This window comes from Dioscorea cayenensis, chromosome 8 (assembly GCF_009730915.1).
Source record: "Dioscorea cayenensis subsp. rotundata cultivar TDr96_F1 chromosome 8, TDr96_F1_v2_PseudoChromosome.rev07_lg8_w22 25.fasta, whole genome shotgun sequence".
Lineage (NCBI taxonomy): Eukaryota > Viridiplantae > Streptophyta > Magnoliopsida > Dioscoreales > Dioscoreaceae > Dioscorea > Dioscorea cayenensis.
Window position 1 is genome coordinate 21,416,391 of NC_052478.1, and position 15,454 is coordinate 21,431,844.

The following is a 15,454-nucleotide window of genomic DNA, read 5'->3' on the forward strand; positions in this document are numbered from 1 at the left end:
ATCCAACGGTCGATAATTGAAACGCTCATAAATTTCTTATCGTATGGACGCCTATAGGGATGTAACATTATATATATATATATATATATATATATATATATATATATATATATATTGACAATATAGATAAAATGTATATGTATATATTAATAATGTGGATAAGCCACTCCACATGTATATTACCCATAATTTTTAACCCTGTTTTAAAAAAAGGACAAACTTTTGATTTTTCACATGAAAGTTAAACGCACTACCACCTGTAAATTGGGTCAGTGGTTAATATATACATTTGTATCACACAACTTTTATAGATCAAGTTGACTTTTCAATTTACTTTTAATCAATATTGCGGATTTCAACAAAAAGTTAAATAAACAATAGTCACTCACTAAAGTTACTGGATACAAAATAATCAACTTTCACACTCAATATATAATTTTTGTTACCTCCTTGGCTCCTTGAGAGTACTCTAACCCTAAATAAAAAATAAAATATCATATATATATATAAGATTTATAAAAATATATAAGATTTAGAAAAGAAGAAGAAGAAGAAGAAGAGAAAATGGAAAGAGAAAGTCTGGACTAAGGATAAGAATCAAGATGAAGAAGATGAAATAAGGTGAAGCATTTGAGTGAAGTGTTGAACATTGCATGGAACTCTAAGAACACCTCTCTGATGATCATAACCAAACTCCTCAGCAGCATTCTCAAGTAGAACAACCATGGTTGGATGCTTGAAGAGCTCAACATGCACCATGAACTTCTCCTTCTTTTCTCCAGCTCCGACGATCACCGGAACATAGCCTTTCGGAGCTGGCTTCTCTTCCTCCCTCCCCTTCCCACTCTTCTTCTTCTTTAATATCATCCTTCCACTCTCCTTCATAGTTTCTCTCCCAAGTCTTAATTGTCCACTTACACATGATGATAAGGTTATATATATATATATATATATATATATATATATATATATATAAATACATACACATGTATGAATAATAATGGCCTCACCTTACTGCAAGGAAGTTGCAACAAAGGAAAAGGCAAAGGCTTGTGGTCTTGGATGAGATTGGAGTAGGTTTGACTAAGGTATTGTGATTGTGTAGTGTAGGAGACTTGGGACAGTCTTTGAAGTTTGGTATCTTTGAAGTTTCAATTCTATGTGGCATGGTTTGAGTTGTTATTGTTCTCCACACATGCATCTCAATTAATATCACCATCATCATCATTATTATTATTTCCCATTGAGAACTTTCTCTATATTGTTTGGATAGTCTTTAGATTTAATGTACCATTCCACAATCAACGACTGCTTGGTTTGTCTATACAATTGTACATGACCGTCTGCGTAGAGTGTTTATGTAATTACTGAAAATTATAGTTCGAACCATAAGTCATAATAGGTGAAGTCACAAATATATAAAGTAATAACTTCACATCTGTGCGCACTCTAACATGTCTTATCCACATCTCATCAATATATATATATATAGCATCTCATAAACATGGTTCACTAAAATAAATAATATATGTGTTATTATTTATTTTATTTTTATGAAAAATATGGACAAGTTACATATTTAAATATTTGATTTTTGATTTGAAAGAAGAGTGAAGAACTAATTTTTTTGTTGTTGTAGAGACGTTTCCCTTTGTTATATCCGTATTTAGCTTACATTCATTATCTTATATTAGAAAAACCCATATTTAAAATTATATATAATATGAACTTTTGGTTAAAAAAAAAAGGTAAAAATTGGTTCAAGCTGAGTTAAACCAAAATTATTTACTAAAAAAAAAGAGATTAAAGGAAAGAAAAGAGAGTTTCCCAATTGACATGTTGTACTAGTATGCATATTGTAAGTTCCTAGAAGGGAGGCAAACTCTCATGGATGGGAATAGTGACACCAATCTATGTCCAAGGGGGATTGTATGAAGTGTGTGCATGCTTTCTACCATTATATAACATTATTAGTGTACATTGTGGATAAAGGAACTTCTTTTATATGTTATTACCAATATTTATTTATTTATTTATTATTATTATTATTATTATTTTATGTTGTATACATATATATAATCAGTTTAGTTTTATTTTTATGAAAATTAATTTAATTTTATTAATTTTAAAGAAAATTAAAATCTGAGAACATGTCAAAAACGTGAAATTTTTTTATAAAGATTAATAATTTTAAAAAAATATATAGTTTTTGATGAAGAAACACTCATAGTAGTCATTGTTTTTTCTTTGAATTTTTTTTTGAGTTATTTTTAATTATATGTATGCCATTAAATAACACGAGTGGTTTGTCACTGAAAAGTTAGAATTTAGAATTGATTAGCTAGAGCTAGAGAAAGTTAAAAGTTAAAAAATAAAATAACTAATCTTTTCAATTACTTAATTAGAATTAATGGAACAAAAATGCAATTAAATAGCATAGTAAACCCCATTGAAAGACCATGTAAATCAATTATAATCAATAATTTCCAAATTAATACAATAATTTTTTAAAATATATTTGTGATAAAAATAATTTATCTCATCAAAACAAGGGCAATAAATAAGACCGTTAAAATGAAAATAACAATGGGACATGTAAAAGGACAATGCAATAAAGGAATAGTATTCTTCATTGGAAACAAAGGTAACATGCAATGTATCAAAACCAACTTGCAATGCGTTGTGAAATATGCAACACACGTTCAGGTTCAAGATAAGTACATATACATCATATTAATTTATATTTGAAATAGTTCATTTTTACTTGTTTATAACTTTGGTTAAAATTATATTATATTTAGCTCAAACTTACATTTTAAGCTACCATTTGAAAATAAAAAAATTAAGCATATTAAGATGAATTACAAACATATGATATGAATTAAGTTAATGTTACCAAATGTAATAAAGAAAACATTCAATATATAAAACAAATAACTATCAAATATATGATGATATAGTAATTATAGTAAAGAAATTTACTTTTCCCTTTTATTTATTTATTTATTTATTTATTTTTGGGTGATCATGAGTGAAAGACATCTTACTTGCATGATTGATGGATTGACAAGCCTAATGAATAGTACAGTGCATGAAATGAGGGCTCTTGAATAAGAGTAGATTCTCTTGGTTTTTATGTTTTGTATAAAAAAAAATTACAAGATACTTCACTATATACATTAAAGAAGCTATTAGGGTTTAAGTCATCTAGGCAGACACGTAAATTACTGTTTATTAAGAATGTTTGTTTACGGTTGTTAGATCATTATTCAATGACTATTATTTATATCAATACTGTACAAATTTCAATTTATAATCACTGTGTTTTACTATATAAATTTGTTTAAAATTTTTTGATATTATTTATAAATAGATTTTAGCTTTTGAATAATGATCGTTGCTGACTGTGAATATTCATAGATTTCAAATTTATGAATGCCCCTAGTTGATGGGTTCTCTATTAAAAATAGTAAGTTAGTTAAATCTTATTATTTTTACCTTCGTTTGATTTGAGCTCCATTGGTTTGTTATTTCTATTTTTTTTTTTAATTTCTATTTTATTAATATAAAAAATTATTAAAATAAAAAATGAAATAAAATGGACAAAAACTTACATTGGAAAAGGTTTTTCTAATAAAGAAAGAAATCTCTTTAATTAGATGCTATATATATAAACTAATTAATCTAACTTTCACTCAGAATAATCTAATAAAAAAGGTCACTAGAATTTAACCAAAATTCAACCCTAATAAACCCAGAGCTAACTAAAAATCAATCTCTCTATATCATATACCTTCTCTGTATCCATCTATTCATTTCCTTGGAAATAATAATAATATTATTATTATATTACTAATTGCATGATAATATATATAGATTGGTTTTTGCCCCATTGGTTTTTGCCCCTATTATTTAATAAATGATAATATTTGAGCAGAAAATAGAGAAATCAGAAACAGAGTTACAGAAACTTGATAGAAACAGGCACTATGTTTAGGTAGCATCTCAATCTAATAAAGTTCAACATTCATAAATACTAATATTGATAAATATGAAACAGCATAATCAAAAGCATGAAGAAGTTTTCAAACAACAGTATGATAAGTGTAGTTCCATCCATAATCATAAACATGAGAACAAAAATTGCATTTTGACACTCCACAGACATCAAACTCCTGAAGTTCTATCAATAATCAAAGCATGAAGTATTGCAATTCAAAGTTCTTAGCCAACTGTAGATTCCACAGGCAATCACTGTAGTTTCATATCTAATTGAAGCAAAGTAGAATAGTAATTCATTATTCTTATACTGCAGCATATTCCACAATTGAAATTCAAAGTTCTTATACAAGAGTATATTCTGCAGATCATAGCTCTAGTTCCATAAAATATTTAAAACGAGTACAATTGCAAATTGAAGTTCCAGAGATGATAACTAAAGATAATCATTAATACCACATGACTGAGTTCCAAATTCCATTGATAAATGAAGCATGAGTTTCACAAGCAGTATATCAAGGTACAGATGATCACTAATACAATTTTTATACAAACTTCATGAAATTGATCCAATGATAAACAAAACATGGAAAAGTTTTATTTCAAAGTTCACAGCAGTATCACATCACAGATGATAACTAATACAATTCTTATCCAATTTATTAGAGTTATTACAATAATCAAAGCATGAAGAACTGTAATTCAAAGTTCACAAACAGTATATTCCAAAGTTGATCACTGATGTGTTTATTAATTACCATCCAACTTGCACAAGTTCGAAGTTCCAATAGCAAACAAAGAATGAGTTTTACACAGATGATCACTAACACATTATTATACAACTTTGTGAAGTTCCATTAATAAACAAAGCATGAAAAGTCACATCTCAAAGTCTACTGGATAGTATTACTTCGCAGATGTTTACTAATAAAATCAGTATAAAATTTAGTGGAGCTCTGATTATAATTAAAGAATGCATAACTGTAACTCAAATATCAGAGTAAGTATTTTTTTCAGAAAGGATCAGTGGATCGCTAGTGTAATTCTTATCCAATGTAGTAAACTTGTTAACCAAAACATGAAAAATTTGTCATCAAAGTTCATTATTAATACCTTTACAAATTACAATCCGATTCAACAAAGTACCAACAATTCTGAAAGCATGCAGAATTGCACTTCAAAGTAAACAGATACTATATTTAAAAAATGATCACTCACACAGTTACACAAATTGTAATTCAAAGTTTACAGACTAAATGTTTCTCAGATGATAAACTAATAAAATCACTACAATTTAGTTAAGTTCCCCTTATAACAAAGCATTAAGAAATATAATTCAAAGTCCACAGAAGATCACAAATATAATCACTGCTCTTTCTAGTAGTAAATACCATTTCAGCAAAATCAAACAATAGTTAAAATTTTGAATATTAAACTAATTTAGCAACCCAATATCCTCAAGCATTGATATAATCTCACATGCAATATCCATATAGATCGAAATCATGTAGAAAAGTAATAAAAATCTAGAATGGTGGCACAAGGTGGAGTCTCTTGTATTCCAAAATCCTAATCTGTTCACATTAACAACCCTGCAACATTAATTAACTAACCCACACATAAATCCAAAAATCTAATTTTAGCATATAGCTGTTCATACAAAACTGAAAATCTAATGCACTTCTCTAATTAGCAAATTCAGTGTCACTAAAGACATCAGATGTGGCATCATAACAAACCAAAAACATTAGAAAAAATCATAAATTCAAAGTGGAATAAAAAACAAATTTAAGCTATTCACCATCCAGACACAATCGCAAATGAAAAATTCACAATTAAGAGAAGAAAAATTGCAAGAATCAATATGATAATTCACAGCATTTGTGCTCCCTTTTCACTACCAATCCATACAAATACCATCAGAGAAAAGAGCCTTCAGAGATTCGAAAGCTCATCAAAAAAGAAAATTTCTAGAAATGAAATTAAGGAAATCAGTCTATCTTATTGAACAAAAAGAAGGCAGAGGAGATGGATCTGCACAGATGAAGGCAAAGGAAAAGGAAAAGGACATGAAACCCTAGTTGCACAAAACGAACCTTGTGAGCCCAAGAACGGCGCAAGAAGCGGCGAACAAGAAGAGGGAAGCGCAATCCCTCGCCGAGAACCGCCGCACAACCGTGGCCTCCCTCTCAACACGCAAGCTCTTGGCACGCCGAAGCGCGTCCACCTCTTTCATCAGATCAAACCCTACACCCTTCTTCTTCAACTCGGCCACACACCGCGCGAGCAGCATCCCATCCTCGCGATCCCTTTCGAGAAGCCGCTCAGCGTGGCGCTCCGCATCGGTCTTATAGCGGATAGCCCAGGCGATCGCGATCGAGCAGAGGAGAGAGCAGAGGAGGGGGATCCAGGAGCGGCGGCAAGAGGAGGGGCCAGCGGAGGAGAGGAGGATGAGGATGAGGGTGGAGTGGAGGGCGAAGAAGGAGCAGTAGAGGGCAGCGATCTCGCGACGAATGGAATCGATTCGGGACTCCTTGAGGGCAACGCGGCGGAGGATGAGGTCCTCCTCTTTGATCCATTGTTTGAGGAGAAGCTTGTGGGTGGGGCTCTGGGCGATCTGGTGGAGAGGATGGTGGTGCTGGAGGTCTGCCATGGCGGCGCTGGTCATCGTCTTCGAAGGATCGAAGAGAAGAGAAGCGTGGAAATGGAGATTGGGATCGAGAGAGAGAGATGGAAGTGAACTCTGTTTTCATATAACGGTCGAGTTCTTGATTTGAAAATTTGTGCTTCTCCAACGGTTGGATTTTTGACTCGAGATATTTAAATTCGTGTTGTTTTGCATTTAAACCCCTGGAAAACATTGTATTGAGTTATGGTGGATTTGTAAGGGTGTTTGTGAAAATTTTATATAATTTGAAATTGAGATTTTTATTAATAGGATCCACTTTTATATATATAATAGTTGTGTGATTTATTATTATTATTTTAATTTTAAATAATAGATGTATAATCTGCTCTTAGAGTTTTTTCGAGGAATAAAATTAATTTTTTTATTACATTTAAATTTTTATTTATATTGATTATGATATTAATGATTAAATAAATTAATTACATTTATTTATTTGTACAATAAATGTCCGTAAACTTTTAAAATCTTGGTATATCAGCCATTTTCACTATAGAAGATATTTAATCATATTATTTTTCTATTGTGATTTACTACCTAAGATATTTCTTCAAATCCTCAAAATTAAAAAAATCATGATAAGGAGTTGGGAGTTTTGCCTAGCTTTATACTAGACTAATGATGTATAATATATGAAAAAAATTTTAAATTTGAGATAGGAGTGCCTAATGAGGGTGTGTTTAGAAGTGTTAAGTATTCAATTATTCTTCAATTACTATTAATTTCTTGTAAATATGTAATTATTTAATTAGGAAAAAATACTCAAACCTAGTAATTATCATCAATTATACGTAAACATGGATGCAAGGTTACTTTAACTGATACAAGTGTTTTTTCTATTAGTTTTGTAACTTGTTAAAAGTTCTTTTGATTTGACTTGATTTTTTTTTTTGATATAAAAAAATACATTTTTATTGTGTTTGGGTAAATATAAATTGACAACTAATCTTGATGTCAACCAATATTGATATAATCAGGAAAAATTTCAGTTATTTAAATAAATGATTTTAAGTTTGAATCTTTGTGTATGTAAAAAATCACAAGAAAAGAGGTCTGTTATTTTTATTAAACTTTTATTCTGTGTTTTTACCGGTTTCGATTTTATAATTCGATCTAGTAAAAAAAATATAAATTTGATTAAAATAAGGTTAAATATTATGTTTGTTTGGACATAGTTTAGTTACTTTCTTAACCTTCTTATTTTATTAGTATCATTCTAACTCATTTTATATAAGATGTTTGTAAGTGAGAGCTGCTCTTATTTGTTTTTTTTTTTTAAAAAAAAAAAAAATTAGTTGCTCGTGGAATACACAACCCCAATCATTTTATAAAAGAAAAAAAGAAAAAGAAAAAAAACAAGATAATAAGATATATAAGCTGCAACCACAGCCAAGAACATCAAAAGAAAATCTCACAACCAAACCAAAACCATGCGCCCTCAACCAATCACAATCTGCCAAGTCACCCTCTCTCTCCCCCACCTTATCTTCCCTCCTTTCCCTCCCTTATCATCATCTTCTTCCTTTTCCCTCTTCTCCAAACACTCTCCCAACTCACTCACTCACACACAAAGAGATATACAAACTTAGTTCTATACCCCCCCTAAAAAACCAAGAACACCAAATAACAAATGGCCACTCTCACCACCACCCTCTCAAAACCCTTCTCCTCCAAAACCAACCTCCCTAAACTCCACCTAAAGCCGAAAAATTTCACCATTATATCATGCCAAAATTCCCAAGAAAAAGATCAAGAATCATCAACTTCAATCAAAACATTCTCCACCGCTATTGCCTTGTCCTCCATCCTCCTCTCCTCCGTCGTCTCCTCCCCTCCCCCGGCCTTGGCCGACATTGCCGGCCTTACACCATGTAAAGAATCCAAAGCTTTCGCCAAAAGAGAGAAGCAATCAATCAAGAAACTTCAATCCTCATTGAAGCTTTACACCGAGGACTCTGCCCCGGCTTTGGCGATAAAGGCCACTATTGAAAAGACGAAGAGAAGGTTCGATAATTACGGCAAGTTTGGCCTTCTTTGTGGCTCTGATGGCCTACCTCACCTCATTGTGAGTGGTGATCAAAGGCACTGGGGTGAGTTCATCACTCCGGGGCTTATCTTCTTGTACATTGCCGGGTGGATTGGCTGGGTTGGCAGAAGCTATTTGATTGCTATTCGCAAGGAGGCAAAGCCGACGATGAAGGAGATCATTATCGATGTTCCTCTCGCATCAAGCTTGATCTTCCGTGGCTTCATTTGGCCGGTCGCCGCCTATAGAGAGCTCGTCAACGGCGATCTTATTGTGAAGGATGTCTAAAGGTTTGCTCTTGTCTATTAAAAGTAAGAAATATGAATTAGATTGATGTTACAAGATCATTTATACTCACATTTTGAAGATGCAATGTTGTTTTGTACATGATTATATATGTATATGGAATTTTGATGCAATTATATAAAATATCTAGAATTATTGGTTGAAATTTCTATTGAGTTGTTTGATACCATTGAGTCTAGAGAAAACAATAGTTAATGATGTAAGAGAATTGGATATTATGGATTATATTAGATACAGACAAAACATGTTACTTGAGTTTTATTCAATCTAAAAGCATAAACTAAGAAACATCAATATATAAATTTAATTATTCAAATTCATATTTTTTTAAAATAGCAGATATATGACTACTAGTTACTCTAATTACTCTAGTGAATTGAAGTAGTGTGGAAGAGATGAAGTAATTATAAAACATTAAGAGGTCATTTAATCTTGAAAACATTGATAAGTTCAAATTAAAGCTTGAGTAATTATATGATGCAGGAATTGGAAGTAGGAGGAGCTTTCACAGGCCTCATCAGGAGAAGCAAAATTGAAAAGTTCTTTTTTGATGAAGCTTCAAAGTCATGCATGTATTTCAAGTTTGTTTGCTGTATTTGTATGTTTTTTTAATATCATGAGTATGTTCTTGTATTTTGTGAAGCCACTAATTATACTCTTCTTCTTATGTAGTTATCATTCAAACATTCTGCAATTTCTTTCTCTTGATGTATATCTACTTTGTAATCCTTGCCATGTGTCCTCTCTCTCTCTCTCTCTCTCTCTTTTAATTCATTTAGTTTAATTAAATTTTGCATTTATTCATCAATTGAATGTGATTAATTCAAAACCATAAAGAGTGAGAAACATGATAAATTCAAAGGCATGTTTATCCCAACATTTGGCATCATTTTTGTTTTCTTGTTTTTGACATTTTATTCTGCTTTCCTTGTTTATGTTTTGAAAATACAAACATATTTTGATACACAAGTTGTTATGGGTTTGGAAAAAAATGCCTTTAGGAATGTGAATTCTAAATCGTCAATAATAGCGGAATGGCATCAATCACCTAATATAATAAAAATGATATCTTATTTTTTGAGAAAATCAGCGGCATTGGAGAGCTGATTTTAAACCCTCAACAACAGAGGAACAAGATTGATTGTATAATCTTTATGAGAAAGAGATGATGGCCCAGTTTTATAATTTCTATTGAATTTAATATTAAAATTGAGAAATTTTGTAAAAAATTATAAAAAGAAAAATTGAAAGCACAAAAAATTGTTTTGACCTTTTCTGAGAAAGATAGAGATTGTTACCAAAACTTAAAAAAAAAACAAAAAACAAATTGCCAGACAAACTTTCACATATCTTGTTCCCAAAATATGTTATCAGCTACTATATATGCCAAACAATCCTTAGAGTTATGAGATTTTTTTTTTTTTATTTATTATAAAAGTAGATGAATCGCCAATTTATTGAGTTAGGATTTTTTTTTCTTCAAAATACCTGGCTAGCATTTCTTTTTGTTGTTATTTTTTTTATTTTTATAATTAAAAATATTTGTACAAAACCTTTTATCCTTTGTCAGTTCCTTTGTGCCTTTCACTTGTTTTGTTTGATATAACAGTTTTAGTTTTAATAATATTATGTAAAATTATCTATCAGTTCTTTTAATGTGGCATTTCAGTGTTCAATAGTATTATTTTTTGCATAGTAAAAAATTTGACTTTATGAACCAATTTGTAAACAAATAAATAAAATTTTCATCAATGATTATACCAATTTTAATTTTACAAATATCGCAAATACATGCATAAAAAAATAAACCAACAATCTCCTAAAGATGTATGTACACAAATAAAATCATCAACAAAAATACCAAATATCATCATTTTGAGGACTAATAATGTATTATTTGATTTTTTTTTTTTTACTAACTTCATATAACTCAAAAATTTCACTGATATATATTTTCCTCTTTAACAATCTTTCTGATTAATTTATTCATGCTAGCAAATATATATTTATATACAAACAACATAATAATTGAAAATGAAAACTTACACACTAGAGAGCCTTTTAGAATACTAAGAATACCACATTGGTTCATACATGCTAGTTTGATCCATTTCAGTCTCTAAATTAAAAACCGGCTTATCATTGACCTCCGTCATCTTTGGCGATGATGTCGCCGACGATCCTCCTCCTCCGCCACCGCCGCCTCTGGCCGGTGTCAAACGAAGATGAGCTAAGTATCCTGCATGTTGCATTCTTAGACGGATTATTTCGGCTTGCGCCATTGCAAGTTGTGCTTGAAGAACATCAACTTGCTGTTGCAGAGATGAAATGGCTCCAGCACAACCATATACTGGATCACGGACTCGCGCATTTGCCTCATATACCATACTACTTACAGCATCACTTCGATAATTCACTGGTAGTTCCTACAATAATTACAATAATGATATTTAGACTAAATTAATAAGTCGAATTAGTAGTCCGATCATTATCTATATCATTCTTTTTTAAAAATAAAAAATAAAAAAATTTAATATTTTTTTGTCATCTAAACCTTAGTGTAAACTATAAACCTGCAAACTCGCTCCCTAAACTCTAAATTGTTATGTTTGTGATTTAACGTTTAGGGTTTATGACTTAGGATTTATGGTTTAGGGTTTATGATTTATGGTTTAAGGTTTTTTTAATCTTAGATATAAGATTTTATAATATTTGGATTTAAGATTTTTGGATATTAGTGTTTAGAGTTTTTGTATAAATCTCTAAAATTTAAAAATTTAAAAATTTTAAGAGTTTAAATTATAAAAAAAAATTTAAATGTTTTTTTTTTAAAATATAATAAAATAGTGTGGATACTGATATAGATGCCAACTTAACATCTACGTGATTCAGACTATCAATTTGATTTACAGATAATTACTCCAATAATTATATCACCTTAAAATAAAATTAAAAATATATATTTTTTTTATTAAAATTTTAGATTTTTAATTTTAGATTTTAAAAATCAAAGAAATTACAAAAGTCCAAAATGTTGAATTGTAAACTCCTGTTATACATTCAACAACTACAACCACCTCAGTCATATCAAACATAAAAGGATGTAGACATATTTACCAAGCAAAATAATTGAAACAGTACTCAAGATTTTGTGGGTGTCTTATTAAATTTATTTTTTTAAATAATAATTAAAATTTTCTTGTTCAATTTTTGCATAATAACATACACATATATGATTGGAAGATAGGGAAATATTCCTAACTCTCTCTATAACAACCCTTTGCCACAAGGACTACCAAACCTAAAGAGAGAGGTCTAGAACATTACAAGTAGATTAGACTACTTCAAATGTTGATTAAAATCTCTATTAAAAAAAAATTAATTACCTTCAATTATATAAAATAACATTGTAATATGGAGAACATTTTAAGGGAATAAAGCTTTATTATATATATATACACACACACCTCTCATGTTCTTAATTTGTTTTTCTTATTATGTTAGGCCATTGGTCTTATTCATAGATACTAATAAATCTCCATCTTAGACTTACTACCTTATTGACAAGGCATTAACAAAGAGGACATATATTATAGTTTTGGGTTTCAATAACTATTGACTAAATATTTTATGTCAAACTCATATCAAACTTCCTATTTCTTATCAATAATGATGTTAGATATTTATTAATTTTATATATACCATTTTCAAAAAAAGACACGCGTCTACCATAAATTATAAACAAAATTCAAATTTTAAAAAACACAAGCCAAGAAAAAACAACAAACAAATAATTAAAGAAAACAAATATAATTTTTTTAATTCAAAATAATAAATAAATAAAATGCATTCTAGTATAAAAAAAATATTTTAAAAAATGACATTTCATACAAGAACTACCAGTGCAACAACAAGAGAGCTGATATTTTATTTCTCTCTTTAATTAGAATCCAGACATTTCAAAATGTGCTTTATCCACATTTTTAAAAAAAATAAATTAAAATATAAAAAAAGTTATAAAATAAAAATTGCATGCAAAAAAAAAAAAAGAGAGAGAAATTAATTAAGACCTGAAGAAGCTTGTTGACATTACTAGCACCAAAGACTTTGTGAACAGAAGCAAACTTGTGAGGTTGGTCAGGGGGGAAGTAAGGAGCAAAGAGGCAGTCCTCGGCGCAGCGCCGCCGCAAAAGCTTGCAAGCAGCGCATGGTGATGCCGACGACCCTGTTGTGCCGGCGCCGGCCACCTTGTTCTTGCTTCTCATCACTTGCTCTAGCTCTTTAATTCATATATAAATTAATTGTCTACCTTTTTCATCATTATCATCATCATCATCATCAAAGTTTAAGTGAAATGAAGTGAAGTGAAGTTAAATGCATGCTCTTTAGACAAAAGAAGAGAAAAAGAGAAAGAAAGAGAAGGGGAGAAAGAAAGAAAGCAAAGGAGGAGAAGAGGAGAGGTGCATGCTTCAAGTGACTTTAAAGAAGCATGAGAATATTCTTCAAAATACAAGGACTTGAGGGCCCAAATCATGTGCTTTATTTATTTATTAATTTATTAATTTATTTTGTTTTTAATATATATCTAATATTATATACTAATCAAATATATTATTTAGACAGAATTTAATTAAAAAACTTAAATATGATAGAATGAAAAACACAAGCGTATATATTTAAAATTTATACTGATGTGAGATTATTAGTTAATGTAGTTGTATGCATATATTTTTCTATGGTTGATATTTGATTTTAATAAATATTATTTATGAGTGACAATGTATTGATATCTCTAATAATACTTGAAAATGTTATATATTCGGTAGGTAGAGTTTGCATTGATGGTATTTAAATTATATTTAGAAAAAATTTTTTTTGGTCTGCTTAAATAAACACATTTAAAAAATCATATAAATTAGATTATATTAAGATGCAAAATAAATGTATTATATTCTAACTCAACTTGGCTAGATATACTCAAACTTATATTTTATTTTAAGTTTATAATAATCTTTAAATATCTCATTTATTTTTAATATCTCTAGACCATAGAAAATTGCTAGTTGTCAACCAACTACACATTTGTATTTGAATTGGTCCTCTCATTTAGTTTTATTAATTAAACCTTTAATTAACTTATCAATGAGTACTATTGTATTTCATACAAAGATCGTAATAATGCTACATGAGCATACTCTTTTTTTATGGCAATTATATTAAACATATAACGGAGGAAAAAAATTATGTTCTTTTCTTGTTTTTGAGAAGTATTATGAAAATTTTGAGTAACAATCTAAGAAAAAAAAAATACTAAATTATTTTAACAAACAAAACATTTTATAAATATGTTATTGTGATTTAATCATAAGACATAAATATGATCAAATAAAAAAAAAATCTAATCTTTCAACGAGCTTGGTTGACTTTTTCCCCAATTCCTCCAAAGATCACCCATACAATTTTAAAGAAACTTGATTATAATAATTAGAGAAATAAAGAGGAAATAGTAATAGTTGAAGAAACTGTTTGTGTTTCGCTTTAATTTCCAATCTCCTATTATGATTTACTATTCATTGAAGTGATCAAATTAATGCCATTATTATAATATGAAAACAAATTATATCCTTGGAACTCTTCTTCCCAAAGAATGGCAATATATATATATATATATAAAGACATGTATATATAACAAATGTTAATTTGGTTCCAAACTTTCTAATCCCTAAAATTATTTGAGCTAATAATATATTCCTTGTGTATGCTTAACAAACAACATTGATAGATACTTGAACTTAAAACTTTGATTTTGTTGGTCTTACATTGGTTTAGATTTTCTTTTCTCTAATTAATTAAAACATATTTTTATATTAATTTAATTTATTAGTTTACTTGTTGTTATACATAAAGTAACATCTACTTAATGGAACAAATTTTAGACTTTTTTTAAGCGAAAGTGCATCAATGATCTATAAACTAAATTTGAAATTTTATTTTAGTATCTAAGCTCAGAAAAAAATTGTTATTCCTCCCGACTACATCACTATGTGCAAGTTGATCCTTATGATATTCAAATTGCACATGTATTTATTTCAAGAACCAAACAAATTGTCAAGTATCATTGTATTTCCAATGTTAGTTCTAGCAACAACGAGTTAAGGAAATTGATCGCTTAAGGACTAAAGTACCCAGTAACTAAAGTCTTGTGAATAGTGACTGTAACTATCATAGTTCTAAGGTAGCGAAATTCCATAGCTTATAGACGTGACAATTTTGGCATTATCTTCCAAGATAGAGCTCAGTGAAGTAGACATTTTTGTGAAGATACGGACTATCAATGTCTAAACAACAAAAACCTATAAAACTTTTGTATTATATAAAATTAGTTATAGGTCTGCGTGTTTTGAAATATATTTTTAAATATCAATATTGTATTTCCA

At 29.4% G+C, this 15,454-nt stretch overlaps 4 protein-coding genes across 5 annotated transcripts; 1 reads left to right on the top strand and 3 right to left on the bottom strand.

The window, feature by feature from the left end:
- Nucleotides 1-583: 583 nt before the first annotated feature.
- LOC120267391 (auxin-responsive protein SAUR71-like) lies at nt 584-885 on the bottom strand. The gene has a single exon (XM_039275028.1). The coding sequence runs from the start codon at nt 883-885 to the stop codon at nt 598-600; it is 288 nt and encodes a 95-aa protein (XP_039130962.1). The 3' UTR covers nt 584-597.
- A 4,973-nt stretch (nt 886-5,858) lies between these two features.
- Nucleotides 5,859-6,773, bottom strand: LOC120267653. Its single transcript, XM_039275327.1, has one exon. It carries the CDS (start codon nt 6,665-6,667, stop codon nt 6,077-6,079), a length of 591 nt encoding a protein of 196 aa, XP_039131261.1. The 5' UTR covers nt 6,668-6,773; the 3' UTR covers nt 5,859-6,076.
- Nucleotides 6,774-8,210: 1,437 nt separating this feature from the next.
- Nucleotides 8,211-9,745, top strand: LOC120266343 (photosystem I reaction center subunit III, chloroplastic). 2 transcript variants are annotated; one of them, XM_039273970.1, is made up of 2 exons: nt 8,211-9,022; nt 9,501-9,745. In XM_039273970.1, exon 1 carries the CDS (start codon nt 8,316-8,318, stop codon nt 8,997-8,999), a length of 684 nt encoding a protein of 227 aa, XP_039129904.1. In that variant the 5' UTR covers nt 8,211-8,315; the 3' UTR covers nt 9,000-9,022; nt 9,501-9,745. The 2 variants fall into 2 exon arrangements, with proteins under 2 accessions (XP_039129904.1, XP_039129903.1); XM_039273969.1 differs by having other exon boundaries at nt 8,211-9,001.
- Nucleotides 9,746-10,977: 1,232 nt separating this feature from the next.
- LOC120267591 (LOB domain-containing protein 4-like) lies at nt 10,978-13,455 on the bottom strand. Its single transcript, XM_039275268.1, has 2 exons — nt 13,088-13,455; nt 10,978-11,443 (listed from the first exon to the last, which is right to left on the bottom strand). Exons 1-2 carry the CDS (start codon nt 13,280-13,282, stop codon nt 11,087-11,089), a joined length of 552 nt encoding a protein of 183 aa, XP_039131202.1. The 5' UTR covers nt 13,283-13,455; the 3' UTR covers nt 10,978-11,086.
- Between the last annotated feature and the right edge of the window lie 1,999 nt (nt 13,456-15,454).

Coding starts and splice junctions, on each gene's coding strand:
- LOC120267391 (XM_039275028.1), bottom strand. CDS start 885: ATGAAGGAGAGTGGAAGGATGATATTAAAGAAGAAGAAGAGTGGGAAG.
- LOC120267653 (XM_039275327.1), bottom strand. CDS start 6,667: ATGACCAGCGCCGCCATGGCAGACCTCCAGCACCACCATCCTCTCCAC.
- LOC120266343 (XM_039273970.1), top strand. CDS start 8,316: ATGGCCACTCTCACCACCACCCTCTCAAAACCCTTCTCCTCCAAAACC.
- LOC120267591 (XM_039275268.1), bottom strand. CDS start 13,282: ATGAGAAGCAAGAACAAGGTGGCCGGCGCCGGCACAACAGGGTCGTCG. Junction 11,444..13,087: donor ATGTCAACAAGCTTCTTCAG/GTCTTAATTAAT, acceptor TAATTATTGTAG/GAACTACCAGTGAATTATCG.